The 16,264-nt window shown below is 36.0% G+C and overlaps 3 protein-coding genes across 3 annotated transcripts in view; 2 read left to right on the top strand and 1 right to left on the bottom strand.

The window, feature by feature from the left end:
• The window catches only part of LOC106162196 (activating signal cointegrator 1 complex subunit 3), a 158,561-nt gene that overhangs the window by 33,889 nt on the left and 108,408 nt on the right, over positions 1 to 16,264 (bottom strand). The window lies entirely within an intron of this gene.
• Positions 1,210 to 10,902, top strand: LOC106167120 (uncharacterized). Its single transcript, XM_013545826.3, has 14 exons — positions 1,210 to 1,437; positions 2,526 to 2,713; positions 3,134 to 3,299; positions 3,490 to 3,810; positions 4,120 to 4,476; positions 4,832 to 5,344; positions 5,562 to 5,882; positions 6,321 to 6,680; positions 6,872 to 7,453; positions 7,759 to 8,079; positions 8,401 to 8,760; positions 9,062 to 9,592; positions 9,892 to 9,964; positions 10,387 to 10,902. The coding sequence occupies exons 1-14, from the start codon at positions 1,389 to 1,391 to the stop codon at positions 10,706 to 10,708; spliced, it is 4,464 nt and encodes a 1,487-aa protein (XP_013401280.2). The 5' UTR covers positions 1,210 to 1,388; the 3' UTR covers positions 10,709 to 10,902.
• Positions 11,922 to 16,139, top strand: LOC106166712 (uncharacterized). The gene is made up of 6 exons (XM_013545360.2): positions 11,922 to 12,325; positions 12,982 to 13,284; positions 13,584 to 13,883; positions 14,136 to 14,294; positions 14,611 to 14,689; positions 14,986 to 16,139. The coding sequence occupies exons 1-6, from the start codon at positions 12,244 to 12,246 to the stop codon at positions 15,467 to 15,469; spliced, it is 1,407 nt and encodes a 468-aa protein (XP_013400814.2). The 5' UTR covers positions 11,922 to 12,243; the 3' UTR covers positions 15,470 to 16,139.

Raw genomic sequence — 16,264 nt, 5'->3', positions numbered from 1 at the left:
CTAAATTCACATATGTTTGAAAATTTGAAGCTATCCCAAGAAAACTTTATTAGATGATGCTTTAAAAAAATTGCTGTATACTTAATTGCTCCTTTGAAAAAGTAAAGAATTTATATTTGAGGTTGCTGGCTTTCCCAATTCTACATGATCATTGGAGCAACAAGCATTATTGACAGGACAAAATCCTGGCTCTGATTAAGGTCTGTGACTAGGCAAACATGGCGGTGAACACGTTATAAAGTTGTCAAAGTATATCCCATTATTACAAACATCTGTTCTAAATATGTATAATTCAATAAAAATGCATAAAAAACACCATACTGGTCCCACGTTTCACACATTTTGTCACTTGACACCAACGTAACAAATTTCACTATAAAATAGGGCCAAGGCTGAAACATAAATTAAAAAGACTGTTATCTGTTGTGTAACTTTAGAGTAATGAAAAATGACATGAAAAACAAAGGAAGCAGATACTAAAATTGTATATTCACCCTAATAAATCTAAATTCAGAGACTTAACAACCCTACAGATGATGCATGTATTTGAACCATAAATAAATGAATAAATAAATAAATAAATGATTAAATAAAAAAAAACTGAAAATTAAATATCTAACCTTTGATGGTTTTGCAAATATATAGATTTAACTTCAAATTTAGCAACAAAGTGATTTCAATCCATTATCATGGTTATTTCTACTCTGGCAACTTGGGCAGAAAATACAAAAGTTGTTTATACATCAAATCAGGGGTCCCCAAATTTCTCCTTTTGGTAATTTTATTATTTTATCACCGAAATTGACAATGAAACTTGTTTTTCATTTGAAATATAAAATTCCTATTACACATTTCAGTGACACACATTCATCAATATTCATGATTTGGGCAGTGACAGTGATGTCAGTAAAAAGGTTGTAAGCTTCATATTTTAAACACCATTCCAACAGGGACACAAATCTCATCTCACATCTCAATAAATAAAAATGCAAATGCCACCTTCCTTTCTCAGTAACATAAAGTTAAAATTGTCCAAATGTAATTCCTTGATATAATCAGATAAATTTAATCAGAAGAATATTACTCAAACAGATTTAAATTATCAATTACTATATTATATGTCTGATCTGTGCAGGTCTGTCCTAGAGATAACCAGATGGGAGCAAAGAATAACAAAACACACACTGTCTTTTCTTCAGTCAACTGCTTATTCATTCCACTGGTGACTGGAACAACATAGAACTAATGTTTCTCTGACATGAACGGGGAGGCAGGCAAATGCAGGTAGATTAGACGCCAGTGGCTGTGGTGGTGGTGGTAACAAACCTCACCATACTACATGTAAAGAACTTTGAGGATTTCTGGAGACTGGAGCACCTTGGGAAATTATGCTATTGCTGTGGTTTATGGGGTTTTTCACATTTGTTGTTGTTCATGGTAAGTCTGAATATTTTTTCTTTTTAAAGTTGTATGTCTATAAGATAGATCATGAAAGAAGCTCAGTCAAAGAAACTATTCAAAATGGAACTTTTTTGTCAGTACAAACGTGGCTCAAGAATTCTTGTATAAGCACAATTTTGTGTTACACAATGAGAAGTTTTCAAACATAAAAAGAGAAAATTTGAGCCAATTTTGTACCATTAACACATTAGAGAAAGACCACAGTCAAAGCGATTAGCCAACCTTGTTTCATGACCAAAGTCATTAACAAATAGCTTCTGCCATCTCAGCAAAGAATGCACTGTAAACATATAACTCAATATGAATAGCAGTATATTAGTATCATTTTGTGAAATGTATTTAATTCTTTTCAAAACTCTTACAGGGTACAGTTTTCTATGACAAGTAGTTCCAGCACTCTCAACAACATGACCAAAAACACTGAAAACAGTTGAAATATATAATGAACACTGACTATCAAATAAGATAAATTATTACTGAAAAAAATGCATCTGAAAAAATCAGATTCTGTCTGTATGTTACTACACACATCTACACGTACAAGATACCTACTTATCCAACACAGCATCACTCCTGTTCTACATATACATGTATAAGTTAGTCTACCTGTACAAAGTTACTCAGACAAAGATTGTTATCTAATTTACACCAGGTAATTATGCTGAAATACAATATAGTTCTCTGCTCTAAAAGGGCATAATTACCCAAACCAGGTATCTGTTAAAACTGCATACACAATAACACTCAAATAGTAATTACTCATGTGCCAAAAGCAGACCAGATTTAAGTATCATGAAATACCACTTTATCAGTTATCTTTAAAGAGAAACCTATAATGCATTTTTAGATATGCCAGTGAGTGCAGTATAAACTAATAAAAAAAAAATAGAGGAGCTTTATTGTCAAGTTTCATGCAAACAGCCAAGGGCTTTGCACTGGCATGATCCATTTAAAAAAAGGCCTTATATAATGAAGCACCATCATCAATCTCCTTTAAATTTATTAAAAGGTATCCCAAAAAGAAAAAAACAAAGTATTTAATTAGATGATAACTTTTTTTCAAGGTCAACACCAGCATGCGTCTAACATCAAAGTGATAACCAGATCACGGTGTTTTGGCATTGTTCCACCCCACATGAAGCTGGAGTGCACGGATCCCAAACATTTCATGCGCGTCATCTCTGCCGTATACGGTCTCAGCAGTGACACAGCATGTGGGGACCTGTGCTGTCCCCAAGTCAACGACTGCCAGGTAATTAAGGAATTGTAATATATCATTGCCTTTAAGACCTGTTAACTTAACAGTTAGAATAGCTTGAACTTGAACAAGACCGGAAAATGTAGTGCCTTTGGGAAATGGGATATGCACATATAGTACATGTATGTGACATCATTATATCTTATAAAAGATAATATATCTATTCTAAAATATTATAATGTACATAATGCCCTATTTGTTGGAATTTTCCGTTTTTATTTTGTCTCAATTTTGATCTAATTAAAAAAGTGGAAATCAATGGTTTTTTCTATTGCTTTAGTTGAATTTCTAAATGACATTAGATACGCAATATTTTGCATTTGAACTAACACAAAGAGTCAACATGCTAATTAATTTTTTTTAAGAATTAAAGCTTTGCAAAGATGAAAATAAAGCTGATTTTTTTCTCAACAGGTCCCAGTAAATATGAGTCGTCCAGAGACCCACAACCAAATCTTTGGTCAGTGCTCTGGCCAACAAGAGTGCATAGTGTTGGTAGAGCAAGCGTCTCTTTGGTCAGCTCCCTGTGGCAGGGGAAAGTACAGTAACTACTTACAAGTCAAATATGAGTGTGTGAAAGGTATGTAAAACTTCATGTATCTGATCCCATCTTGAAAAAAAATAAAATCAAAATGATTTCATAAAGTGAACATTTCTCACTGCATTTGCACAATCAATAATCATGTTAAGTAGAAGTTGTTAATCTTAGCCATATCTCCTTGCTGAAACAGTAGTCAAACTTGTCATATTCCACTACTTTCCTACAACAGCTGAAATAACAACCCAATCCAACTGCTATGGAGAACCATCTGGCACGATGCATCTTTATTGTGAGAAGGGGACTTTTATCAACATCAAAGATGCCGTCTATGGCCGTAGCAATCGCACACCCTGCGCAAGGCGTTGCTGTCCTGCCGAGACCGACTGTGTAGAGAAGCTTCTGGAAAAGACCCCTCCTCTTTATACGGCCATCTTGGGTCAATGTCTGGGCAGGGCAGAGTGCACCATTCCAGTGGACAAGATTTCTGGGATGTGTGGAAATCAGTTTCATGTCAGCACCTATGTAAATGTGACTTATGAGTGTGTACCAGGTAATAATAATCAAATTTATCTGTTGGTCATTGCCAAGAATACCAATTTATACACTCAGTCTAGCTCTTTTGCAGATACTAAAACAATATCCATGGTAAATTGTACCTTAATTGTTAAGTTTTCAAGCATTATGACTTTTTTACAGTATATTTCTATCCTAATTTCCATCTCGGGTCCAAATTACACAAAGAGGGACTTTCCCTTCCTCTCATATTCCCAAATAGCTATATGCTACAAACTTCAACAATTCTGTTAACATTTTCCTATTGTCAACCAATGGTCAAGAACCCATCATTCATTTTTTCTAGTTAGCATTGTCAATGAAGTATGCATGGAGGGGAACAATGCCATTGATGTGGGCTACATCCAAAGTGAGGGCTACCCTGCAGAAGTGCCAGGAAACAACCTACGTTCCTGTGAGTGCCGACTCTCCACAGCCAAGAACAGTTCAATCACCATACGTGCTGTTGACATCAATATGTACAGTGGACCAGGCTGCAGAGAGCATCAAGAGTTAGCCATGTTTACAAAAACTGACCAAGCAGCCTACAGCTGTCAACACATCACAGATACCATACTGTACAATGGGCCAGCAAATGAACTGAATATGAAATTTGTGAACACCTTGTTTAGCAATGAAGGGAAATTTTGGCTAGAATACAGTGGTAAGAAAAATAAATGGATATTTTATTGGATAAATTCTGTGGAAAATGCAAAAAAATATTCTTCACAGGACTAGCAAATGAATTGAATATAAAATTTGTGAACACCTTGTTTAGCAATGAAGGGAAATTTTGGCTAGAATACAGTGGTAAGATAAATAGATATTTTATTGGATTAATTCTGTGGAAAATGCTTAAAATTTTTTCACAGGGTGCCTTGAATGTCATTTTCAATTTCTACACTTTGTTTTGTAAGCTGCTATCTACCGGTAGATGTGTCGACCAAAGATGCAATCTTTAAACATAGTGACATTGGTGATTCTGAGGTAACAAGACTCCTCATTGGTTAAATTTTCAGCATCCTGGGGGACTGTGATAGTCAACTGCACCTCTGCAATCTCCATTACCACCACAACCACCCTCACCCCACCAGTGACACAGCCTATGGTGAAAGTTGACCCTGGCTCCAGCATCAGATCTATCCTTATAGTACCGGATCCCAACACAAAAGGTGGCGACACTGGTGACCAAAGCCAGGAAGAACCCTGGAGGTACCAATCTCGCTGTTTTGGAAAGAGTCCACCGCACATGGAACTCACATGTTCAGAACCAAAAACTTTTATTAAGATTCAAGCTGCAGTGTATGGACTGAACACAAATGACCGATGCAATGACATCTGTTGCCCCAGCAATAATGACTGCCAAGTCCATGTGAATGCTAGCCGTCCCGAGTCCTATAAACAGATAGTTGACCAGTGTTCTGGTCAGACGCACTGTATTGTATTGGTAGAGCAAGGGGAACTATGGACTGCAGAGTGTGGCAGAGGGAAATACAGCAATTATCTTATGGTTGCTTACCAATGTGTCAAAGGTTCTGTGAAGAATATAACTTTAAACAAAGAACTGTACACGATTTTAAATAAGTAGGAAAATATGGGATAATCTGGCACAAGAAGTAAATTAATAGTTCTATTACACTAATAGATTTCTTATTTAAAATCATTGCAAATGTTAACAATCGCAAAAACATCTCATTAACTAAAATGTTATAAACCCTCACTTCTTTAACTTTAATTAACTTCTTACAGCCAAGGTCACAACCATCTCTAAGTGCTATGGTGAGTATCCTCCAGAGATGAACCTGTTCTGCGACATTGGTACCTACATCCATATTAGAGATGCCATATTTGGAAGAAGCGACTACAAACCGTGCCCTCGCCGCTGTTGTCCTCGAGAGGATGACTGTGCAGAGAAAGTGCGCACCAGAAATCCTGGCCTGTATACTGCCATACTGGGTCAGTGTTTGGGTAGAACACAGTGTAGTATACCTGTGGAACGGCTGCACGGGACCTGTGGAAGCGAGTTCTACAACAGTAACTACATGAACATCACCTACCAGTGTGTCCCAGGTAAGTCATGACCATATTGGTACCAACTGAAACTGTGAAAAGGCTTATCTATGCCATTCAGTACAATATTAATAAAATTAATGTCACTGCTTGAAATTTAGTGTGGTCATCTAGATTATAGGTTTTTTTTAAAAGATAACCACTGCATTATCCATAATTAAAAGAAAAACAATTGCAAATTTCGTGTATAAATAAGTTCTTTTACATGACCCTGCACAACTAAATAGCAGCCTCAGGTTATGTGAAGTTAATCTATCAAATGATTTTTCAATATTCAGCCAAAAATAATACATTCCCCACATCAGAACTTCTTTCTATTTCCAATTTCCCATTAAAACAATTTCTCTCAACTTGATACCTTTTTCGAGTTAATCTTAATAAAAAAGAAAAAAAATTCACACATCCTCAATCATTCATTTGGTTTTCTTTATAATCTAGTGAGTATTGTTAACGACTTCTGCACCAAAGAAGACAACATGCTAGATCAAGGCTACATCATGAGTGAGAAGTACCCTACAAAGATCCCAGGGAATAACCTCCGCCAATGTAAATGTGTTCTCACTGCCCCACCTGCTGCCACCATAGCTGTCCGCGCCATTGACTTTAGTCCTTACAATGGCACGCGGTGTCAAGACCTGCAAACGCTGACATTTGAAGAGCAAAGAAAGCCCTCTAGCAGCTTCTCATGTGAACACAGAGTAGATTTCTGGATGTACAACTCCACACGCAATCAAGTCAATGTGACTTTCCTGAACACTTTACTTGGAAATGTCGGTCAATTCTGGTTAGAGTACACAGGTAAGGGAAAATACAAATGCACCGAAATAATATAAAACCTCATATTAGGTAACTACCTTTTGAATGCTTAAAGTCACATAGGTACACACACGCACATTCACACAAAGGTACACATAAATTAAGGCACAGTCTACACATAAAAATAATAATACGTTTGACAAATGATCATTTTGTGTTGCTAACACTTCCAGCCTCTTCTGGAAATGTCACACTGAACTGCACTGAACCAGTGGGAGTCACCACCCCAAAACCTGGAGCAACAACCATACCTACTACACAAAAGGTCACACAGCCCTACAGATATAGAAATCCAGATGAAAACAATACCCCACGCCCAACAGACACAGCTTCTGACACCAGCCGTAGACGACAATATGGAGGGGGCGATACTACAGGGCAAGATGACTTCTTGACTTCCTACAAGGTTCTGGCAACCAACCCTAATTACCAACTTCAGGGAAGATGCTTTGGAAAAATTCCTCCACACATGGAACTGAGCTGCCCAGAGCCGAAAACTTTTATCAGGATTATCAGTGCATTTTATGGGAGAAGTTACGGAAGCAGCTGTGGTGACATCTGTTGTCCAAAAGAATCGGACTGTCAAGTTCATGTGGAAAAGAGCCGACCAGAATCCTATGAGCAGTTGGTTGAGCAGTGCTCAGGTCAGAGTCACTGTGTTGTGTTGGTTGAGCAGGGACCAATGTGGGGAGTCAAGTGTGCATTTGGTGGAGGCTATAGCAACTACATGCATGTAGTCTATGAATGTGTCAAAGGTATGTATTACAAATTAATTTTCTTCATCAGGAAACCAAACAAATATGCCATTTTATACTTTGCTAAACAATACATCTCATTTTTTTCTTTGCGACTGACGCATATATTAGCTTAAATTTAAAGTGTGATCAGAGCATGAAAATATTCAAAGCTTGGCAGTTCGATTTCATTATAACTTTTTATCAGAAATAATATCAACAGGTATTTTTATTGTGAAAATTAATCATGCTGCCTTGAGACAATACATTAACCAATATGCAAGAACAATACTTCTTATACTTTCATTGGTCTGCATTCAATTCAGTATTGAAGACAACTGTGTCCATGTGCCATGGCGTGCTGCCTGGCCACATCACGCTTTTCTGTGATGTCGGCACTCACATAAGGATCCATGACGCCATCTATGGTCGTGCCCCTGACCTCTCCTGCCCCCACAGGTGCTGCCCCAGGGATACAGACTGCACCGTCCCCCTGGCTGTCAGGACCCCAGGGGTGTACAGAAACATGGTTGGGGATTGTCTCGGGAACAGGGAGTGTAATGTGCCTGTGAACAGGGTCCAGGGCATGTGCGGAAGTCAATTTTTGTCCAGCAACTATGTCAACATCACCTATGAATGTATACCAGGTCAGTAGAAATTCCTGGATGAAATGTGTGCCTTGTATCTTTTTTTCTTCTGTTAGGAGATTGTTTAATTAATGTTGATAAAATGAAATAATAATTCATCATTTTAGTAATTGCTCCTTTTGTCCATCATAACATGCAATAAATAATTCATCATTTAATAAATGCTCCCATCCTCCTCCTCCTCCTTCTCCTCCTCCTCCTCCTCATCATCATTATTATATTTAGATTTGGTAGAAAAGAAACATAAAAATATTTATAATCTAATCAATGCCTGATGCCATCACTACACAATCTTATATTTCTGTATTGTTATACTTGCAGTGAGTATTACAAATACTATGTGTGAGGAGGGAGACCGTATATTAGACGATGGCCACATTCTCAGTGAAAACTACCCACGGTCTGTACTAGGCAACGACTTTCGCAAATGCACATGTGCAATTACCGCAGAGCCCAACAATGGCGTCAGCATATCGGCTATTGAGCTCCACATGTACGACGAGTTAGGGTGTGAGCATCAGCAGCAACTCATAGTAAACAGCCACAGCAGGTCCACCAGTGTTTATTCTTGTGACAAAAGAAGTAATGTCATGATGTATGAAGTTGCTGGTGGACAGGTCAACATCACTTTTGTCAATACTGTTCAGAAGGATGCAGGGAGATTCTGGCTTCATTATAAAGGTGAGAAAATTACAGATTGCTTTTATCATAGAAATGTAATTGTCCATTCATAGATTTTAGCTTCATTATAATGGTAAGGAAATTACCAAATGCTTTTATCATAAAAATATATTGTCCAATTTTCGTTTGTTCCATCTAAAATTTTTTCTATGCTCATAATAAACTATATATTTAATGTAATATATGAAATCCTTGTGCGCAGTGACCCAATATAAAAAGATATGTTAACACGTAATCCAAAATACTATGTTGCATGGTAAAGAACATCCTGGTTAATATTTATATTATTTTATATTTACAGCCAGGAATGGTCCTGTGACAGTGAACTGTACTTCAAGCATCCCAGTAACAACAACTACAACTTCAGCCACAACACCAACTACAACTACAATTCCAACTACCACTACTACTACTACTACAACTCCTGCCACCACAACAACTACAACTCGTACTACAACAGTCAAACTTACTACAACTCCTCCTCCCACCACTACTACTACTACAACTTCTACCACAACCATAAGAAGCACCACAAGGCGCACCACTACCACCACTTCATCCACAACACTAACTACACCTAGCACCACCACCACCAAAATGAGAACTTTTGATGCTTCTTCTACACCCTATCCTGTCTCTCCTTCCCAAAGACCAAACGTGTACAAATCTGATGACATGATAACACCAAGAACAACTACAGATGTGCAACCAACAAACACAGTAGAAATCGGCATCATACTAAATGAAATAAACGAAGCGGTTTCCATCAACGTATCAGAACACTCTACAACGACCCAAGCTACATTCATTGAAGATCCTAATATTAATATGGGTATGTTTTCAAATTCATCAGTTAACATATTACTATATTAAATATTCTACAGAAAAAAGGACCATAGCGCATTTATTTGCTCATTTTCAATTGCAAATGTCAATAATTTCTTTTACAAATCTCCTTGATTCATTGTGTGATAATGCATGTGTAATCTATAATTTATGACTGGTACCTAAAATGCTTAGTATTCTATATAGCCAAGATTAAGCTTCTGTTCTTCTAAGTAAATTTAATCATCAGCACTTCTACTACTACTACTACTACAACCTAAATTGGAATGTAAACATTCATTTCAGGTATTGTATTGGGTGGTCTGGCAGTCCTGGTCTTGATTGTGGGGATTATAGTGGGAATTTGCCTTAAAGCAAAGTGAGTTAATTTCTCTGAGAATAAATGAAAGTGATTATTTTTACCTTGACAAATTATAAAATTTGTCAGAATCTTTTACAGTGTTTTTAATGTTTCGTGGCATCAAAATTCGGGACATATTCTTTTGAAAATAATATGAAGATAACACACATTTAATCTTTTAATCATCATCTTTTTGTGTAATTTGAAATTGAAAATCAATTTTTACAGTCAAATCAGTTAGAGCCCATATTTTAATAAGTCAGGGTTTAGTTTCTCAAAAACTGTCACAAATTCATTAACTTGGATTGTCTCTGATTCTGTGTAAAGTCTTTTCTAGGTCATTTTTTATTAATCAATGACAGAAGGCAGCTAGGCTCAGATGTAATGTAAACATTAATAGCAAGGTTGTAGAATACAGTATATTTCTTCTCTTTTTAAAGAAATCACAGAGAGCAGAGAGATCGCCACCGCAGTCTCCGTGCCTCAGCTCAGAGAGGCCAGCGCGACAGCGTTTCAAGTACCTACAGCAACAGTAACAAAGTCAACTACTCCAACCCAATTCAACACCATGGCAGTAATACCATGCCACTGCCTGGAAAATCACACCATCTACAGGAAAAACCTATGGGCAGATACAAGTACAACCAGGGAAGGAATGGAGGGCCCCCTAGCAGAACACAAAGCAGTAATTCAATGAACAGGCCAAGATCTATTAACAGCAGTCAAAACATCAGGGGATATAAAAACCCTGCCTTTAGATAGTAATAAGGATGTTTCCTGCTTCATCTAGAACATTACACCTGAGAAATTATGAGGACTTGCTTATTAATAAGAAAAAAAAACATTTTTGTACTTAGAAGGTTGTACAGTGTGTGTTATGTTTTCTTAATATGGTGTTATGCCTTTTTGACAAAGGTAAAAAAGTATTCTATTCAATAAATGCATTTTGAAGTATACTATCAAAGGTTTGTATTACTTCTATCTGATAAAAATACTTGGTTTCACCATTTTTACTATGGAAATATGATATATATCACTGCTGGGATTCTTTCGCACACAAATGCACACACAAAAAAGGGAAAGGATGGAAATTTTTGTTTGCTTTGACACTTTAAACCTGTAACAGTCTACTTAAATGAGGATATAGAGCTTAGTTCTTTCACAATAAGTGGAAAAAATGGATTAATTCAGATATATACTTGTTTGATCTTGATATTCTATAGATTTAACATAGCTGGGTCAAATTAAATATAATCCATTTTTTTTACAGACCATCCATTAATTTGAAAAACAAACACCTAAAAATATTACAAATGGCACCTGTATATTTTGGAAGGATGTTGGATGCTGCTGGTATTCAGTATCTAACAATTTCATATGAACTTTCTGCAACTTACCATCTTTCTGTTACAGCCACAGTATCCCAGTAATTTGATTGCATAATACATACAAAATATGTAAAAATCTACACAGTTCCATGCTTGAATTCTATTATTTACAGCTCATAATTATGTAAAAATTTTAAAGAAACAATTCCACTTATTACCATATTCAAGCATCTTTTAAAGAAAAGCAATTTTCAAAAAATTTAATCGAATGTGAAAAAATTTCAAGTGTGAAGAGTTCATATTTTACAAATCATTTTTTCTTTCCGTGCTTCTTATTTTCACCAAAATCACGACTGATCCAATTTAAAAACAATATCATCAGAAACATCTTGAATCTACGAACAAGTTGTGTGTGTGACTAAAATAAAAAGAAAACTTTTTGTGAGTAGATTATCCAAATGCATTGCAACAGCTTTTATAAATGAAATGAAAAACATTATACAACATCATTAATGATTATGTTTTGAATACTGGTTCAGATGTTGAACATTCTGTGACATATGCACATACATATGCTTAAGTACAGGCAGAAAAATCTTCTTCATAAAAATTGTTCTTCAGTAAAATCCCCAGGTTTACAATCATAATCAGGTTCAAATACCAGTAGATGGCAGCACAGTGGAAAACTTCTGTAGTTCACAATTGATTTTTAGAACAATGGAAGAACAGCACAGTGTGTGCAGAAACGAGGCCTGGTATTTACGGTTGATTAGTTACACAGAGTGCTCTCAAGGACCTCTCATTATGAACCACAGTCACGTGATCAAAATCAATATTTTGTTTTGTTTGACTTGTACATTGAACATTGAACAGGTACCTGTACCAGGGCTGGCCACCATTTTATGGCTGCCGTTAGTATAGACAGAGGATAAATTTAAGTTTCAAGGGTGATTTATTTCTGCATTTAACATGAGTAACCACTCATTGTGTATTTTACATGCTGTTCTGATGTTGGTGACTGTCATTGTCATCAGTGGGAGAGGAGTACAAGGTAAGTGTCAAGAAATTTATACACAACAAATTAAATTTAATTTCAAAAGAATTAATTGCTTTACTTTCTTAGCTGTCACACATTACTTTAAGCTTTTTAAACGTAAATGTTCAACATGGTGTGTCAGTCTAATTGCAGTGGTGACAAACTTTTATTTCATTTTTAATTTAGAGGGTTTTAAATAAGAGTTCCTGAACACCCTGTACTCACTGTTGCAACTGACTTGGTTGGTCATAACTTTTATTGCTTAGTATGAGGAAAGCGCAAAATGTCGCTATTATTTTAGTGTAGGGATAACTATTTAAAATGAGGAGATATTTATAACTAAAATGCAGAAGTTAGCCTTAATGTATAATATTACGTGCATTTATACAGCTAGACAACTGAGTGTAAGTTGGACTTTAAACTAACAGATAACTTAATGATTTTAAATCCTTTTATTCTTGAAACACCTGCCTTGAATTCGACTTTTTTACTTGCTTTGAAAGAAATGTGAACTTTACTTATGTTTCATGACCTATTAAAACAACCCTCAGATAAGCAAGTTTTACTTATGCAGCACCTTTAATGTTTTAGATGAGGTGAATACAACATCAAGTCACTTAATACATACATTTTTAGAGTTTATCTAATCTAGTTAAACCTGTTTTTCATAGGTATAAGCCAGCTTAAATCAGCAGCAGAGACATGTCTCACTGGAAATACAGTCCACCTCCAATGTGAGGAAGACACATGGATCCACATTCAATCTGTGAGACTACTCAATCAGGCAGACAATTACACCACAGCACAGTGTGATTCTTCTCAATGTGACCGTCCTCACATTATGTCCGACCTGGTGTCCATCTGTACTGGACTGACCAACTGTACCTTTCAGTTGACCAACAAGAGTTGTGGGTACAACATCAACCAGACCACTCCTCAAACCTCACTTACAGCAAGCTATGAATGCATACCTGGTAAGAAGTCTTTCATATGCCCATGTTTTCCTTTAATTAACAATGGGCATGTGATAAAATAACATTATTTTTGTTAATCTCAATAAAAAGATAATAGTCAGGACATTGCTCTCCATTCCCATTTTTCATATACTTTTGCTTGAACAAAATAAATAAATACAATGAAAGCAAGAAATTAATATACATTTTTTTGTTCCTTAATGCAAGTCCTCAGAATATTGTATGGCAATTTTCACCTTAACGTCATTCATCTAACACAATGCTGTCATCTACTGTTACTCATATTTTACTGCTTTCAGCCAAAACTGCCAGCTCATTTTGTTCACCAACAGCTCCAACAGATTACATGTTCAGTGAACAATTCCCCATTAGTAACAACAACAGCAACTGTCAGTGTCATCTGACATCCACAGCAAGTGTCAACATCACTGTTTTGCTAAGTCATTGCCAAGGCCTCGTTCAGCTCTACTCAGGGAATGCCACCTATGACATATGCAGTGCGTCTCCAGCGTGGAATATTCCTTTTGGAAACAGAACTTTCCAAAGTTCTTCTAACGCCATTTCTAACCCATATGGTAGACTCTGGATAAAAATCCAAGGTAAATGACTAATTACTTTATTTTTAAAATACACAAAATTTTGAATTCAGTATACCCACAAATGAATGTGTTGTGTAATAACATATGCCAAAACTGTTATATGAAAACTGTTTGTGTGCTCACACACACAAAAAAATTATTTACAATTCTCATGAAATCAATTTTACTACTGTTTTAATACCACGTTCAAATATCTTATCTATTTATATACCATTATAAATATGCCACAAAATGAGCATTTCTTCATTCTAGATCCATCTTCAATAAACCTGACATGTTCCCATAAAACCACTACATCAATGACAGAGTCTAGCACAATTGCTCCCAGCAGCACAACTACTGCAACCAAGGTTGTTCCATACCAACCTGAACACAAATTAACACCAAAAGAAGTGGCCTTCAAAAATGCAGGTATGGCAATGGCTATGATAAGTACTTAATTTTGCAGTTTTGTTAACAATAACTTATCTTTGTATCTGCATCTTTGTACCTGAATTATCCTCTGAATCCAGTCATTGCAAAAGAGATGTGGCATTTAAATTAAAGCAGAATTTATGAAATTTGTAGCCAGCAAACGATTTTTCTTATTTCACTCCTGTATTTATATATGACTGATTTAGCTTGTATATTTTAGTAAGAATAAAACAAAATGACATCTGAAAACATCTTAACAACATGGACTCACTTTTCAAGTTGACTCTAAATATGGTTTTTCTGTTTTTTTCAGGCTGGCTGATTGGCATTGCATTTGCCAGTGCAGTTGTGATATTTTTCCTTGCTATTACTCTTATCTACTTTAGGAGAAGGTAATTTACAAGCATATTTCTAATATTTTCCATATACAGCAGTAAAATAAACAAACACACACAAAACCATATGTGATGGATGAGCCATGCAAACATTCATTACAAGAACTGCAAAAAAAATTAATAATAGGATTATAGGAAACATGCTTTGTAGCTAAAGATTATAACCTAATTTTTTTTCTCGGGGGGGGGGGGGGGGGGTATTTGTTATAAAAGAATAGGCATTGATAAGAATATGATAAATGTAACAGTGTAACAGATATAGACACCTGTTCTAAAAAGCCCTTATTTTTCAGACATATTGAAAAAAGACAAACTCGTAGGCAGCAGCAGTTGAGCCAGAGGTTTGAGAAATTTGACAATATCCCAGACACAAATGATGACCAAGACATGAGTCCCAGTGGGAATACAGACAGCAGGTCCATGCCAATCAAACTGACTGGACAAAGAAGAAAATACCAAGCAGATGACGAAACCCTGCAACTGAAACCCCAAAGGGGCAACCAGTATGAGAGTGTTGCTCTTCATGCTTTTAACAACCAGGCATTTCTCGAGGATCTTGAGATGCCAAACGTACAAATCCAGCCCAGACGAGTGTCCGTTTCAGATGTGCCACAATCCTCTACACCTCCTGCTATGAAAGTTCACTTTGAGGATACCATATTTGAGAAGGGGGAATGGAGAAGAAGTGAAGGAGCTTTCCAAAACAAAAGACCATCAGTGAAAAAATCAAACAGTCCCAAATCAGACTTTGACTGGCTTAATCCTAACTCAGACTAAATCACATTTTCTGACAGACTATTGAATATAACTGTCCAAGAACAATCTCATCAAGTGCCAATCAAGTATTTATATACAATTTCAAAACTTAGCACATGTAGCACAGATAGCAAAATATTTGTAAATAACTCTTACTTTCATGCAAAATGGCATCTACCTGAAACAGTATTAACTGCTGAGCTCTAATGTATATTGGGCTAAAAAAAGAGTGCAATCATAATCTGTGATATAGACTTGCACATTCCAAAATTGTTGAGAAAAAGGAATACGATATTGAAAAACAGATGGTACATGTAACTGCTTACCAATAAGTTATAAAAAAAATCGTAATTTCAAATATGCAACACATACTTTTAACCCCGATTTGAGTATAATAATTTTAACTGTTACAGTATATACCTTTACACACATTATCCTCACATTAATATAATACACTTTTTGTCGAAGCAGTTTGTAAATAATTGAGTCGTGCACAGGCAATTTTAGTGCAGGTGGCAGTTGGTTTCTCAATTTTTCTTACAAAGAAAATTATAAATGAAATAATATAAAAAATCACATGTAAGCACACCCCACATGTAGCTGTGATCAGTTTGAAGTGCACTGAAGTGTGGTTTGTAATCTGCCTATTTGCAACTGTGAAATTTTCCTTTTTTTGTAAAAAAAAAAAACAAACAATAAAATAATGTTTACTTCAACAGCTGTGTCATTTTAAACTCAACATGTTCCTGTAAACAATTAATTTTCAACCCGAACCACTCCATGGCTTCATCCTTCGAAGTGTGTCACCTGGTTAAA

Source organism: Lingula anatina, chromosome 1 (genome assembly GCF_051362555.1).
Source record: "Lingula anatina isolate TDL-2025a chromosome 1, LinAna3.0, whole genome shotgun sequence".
NCBI lineage: Eukaryota > Metazoa > Brachiopoda > Lingulata > Lingulida > Lingulidae > Lingula > Lingula anatina.
The sequence above is the reverse complement of the archived record's forward strand: the minus strand, read 5'-3'. Positions and strand labels throughout refer to the sequence as shown.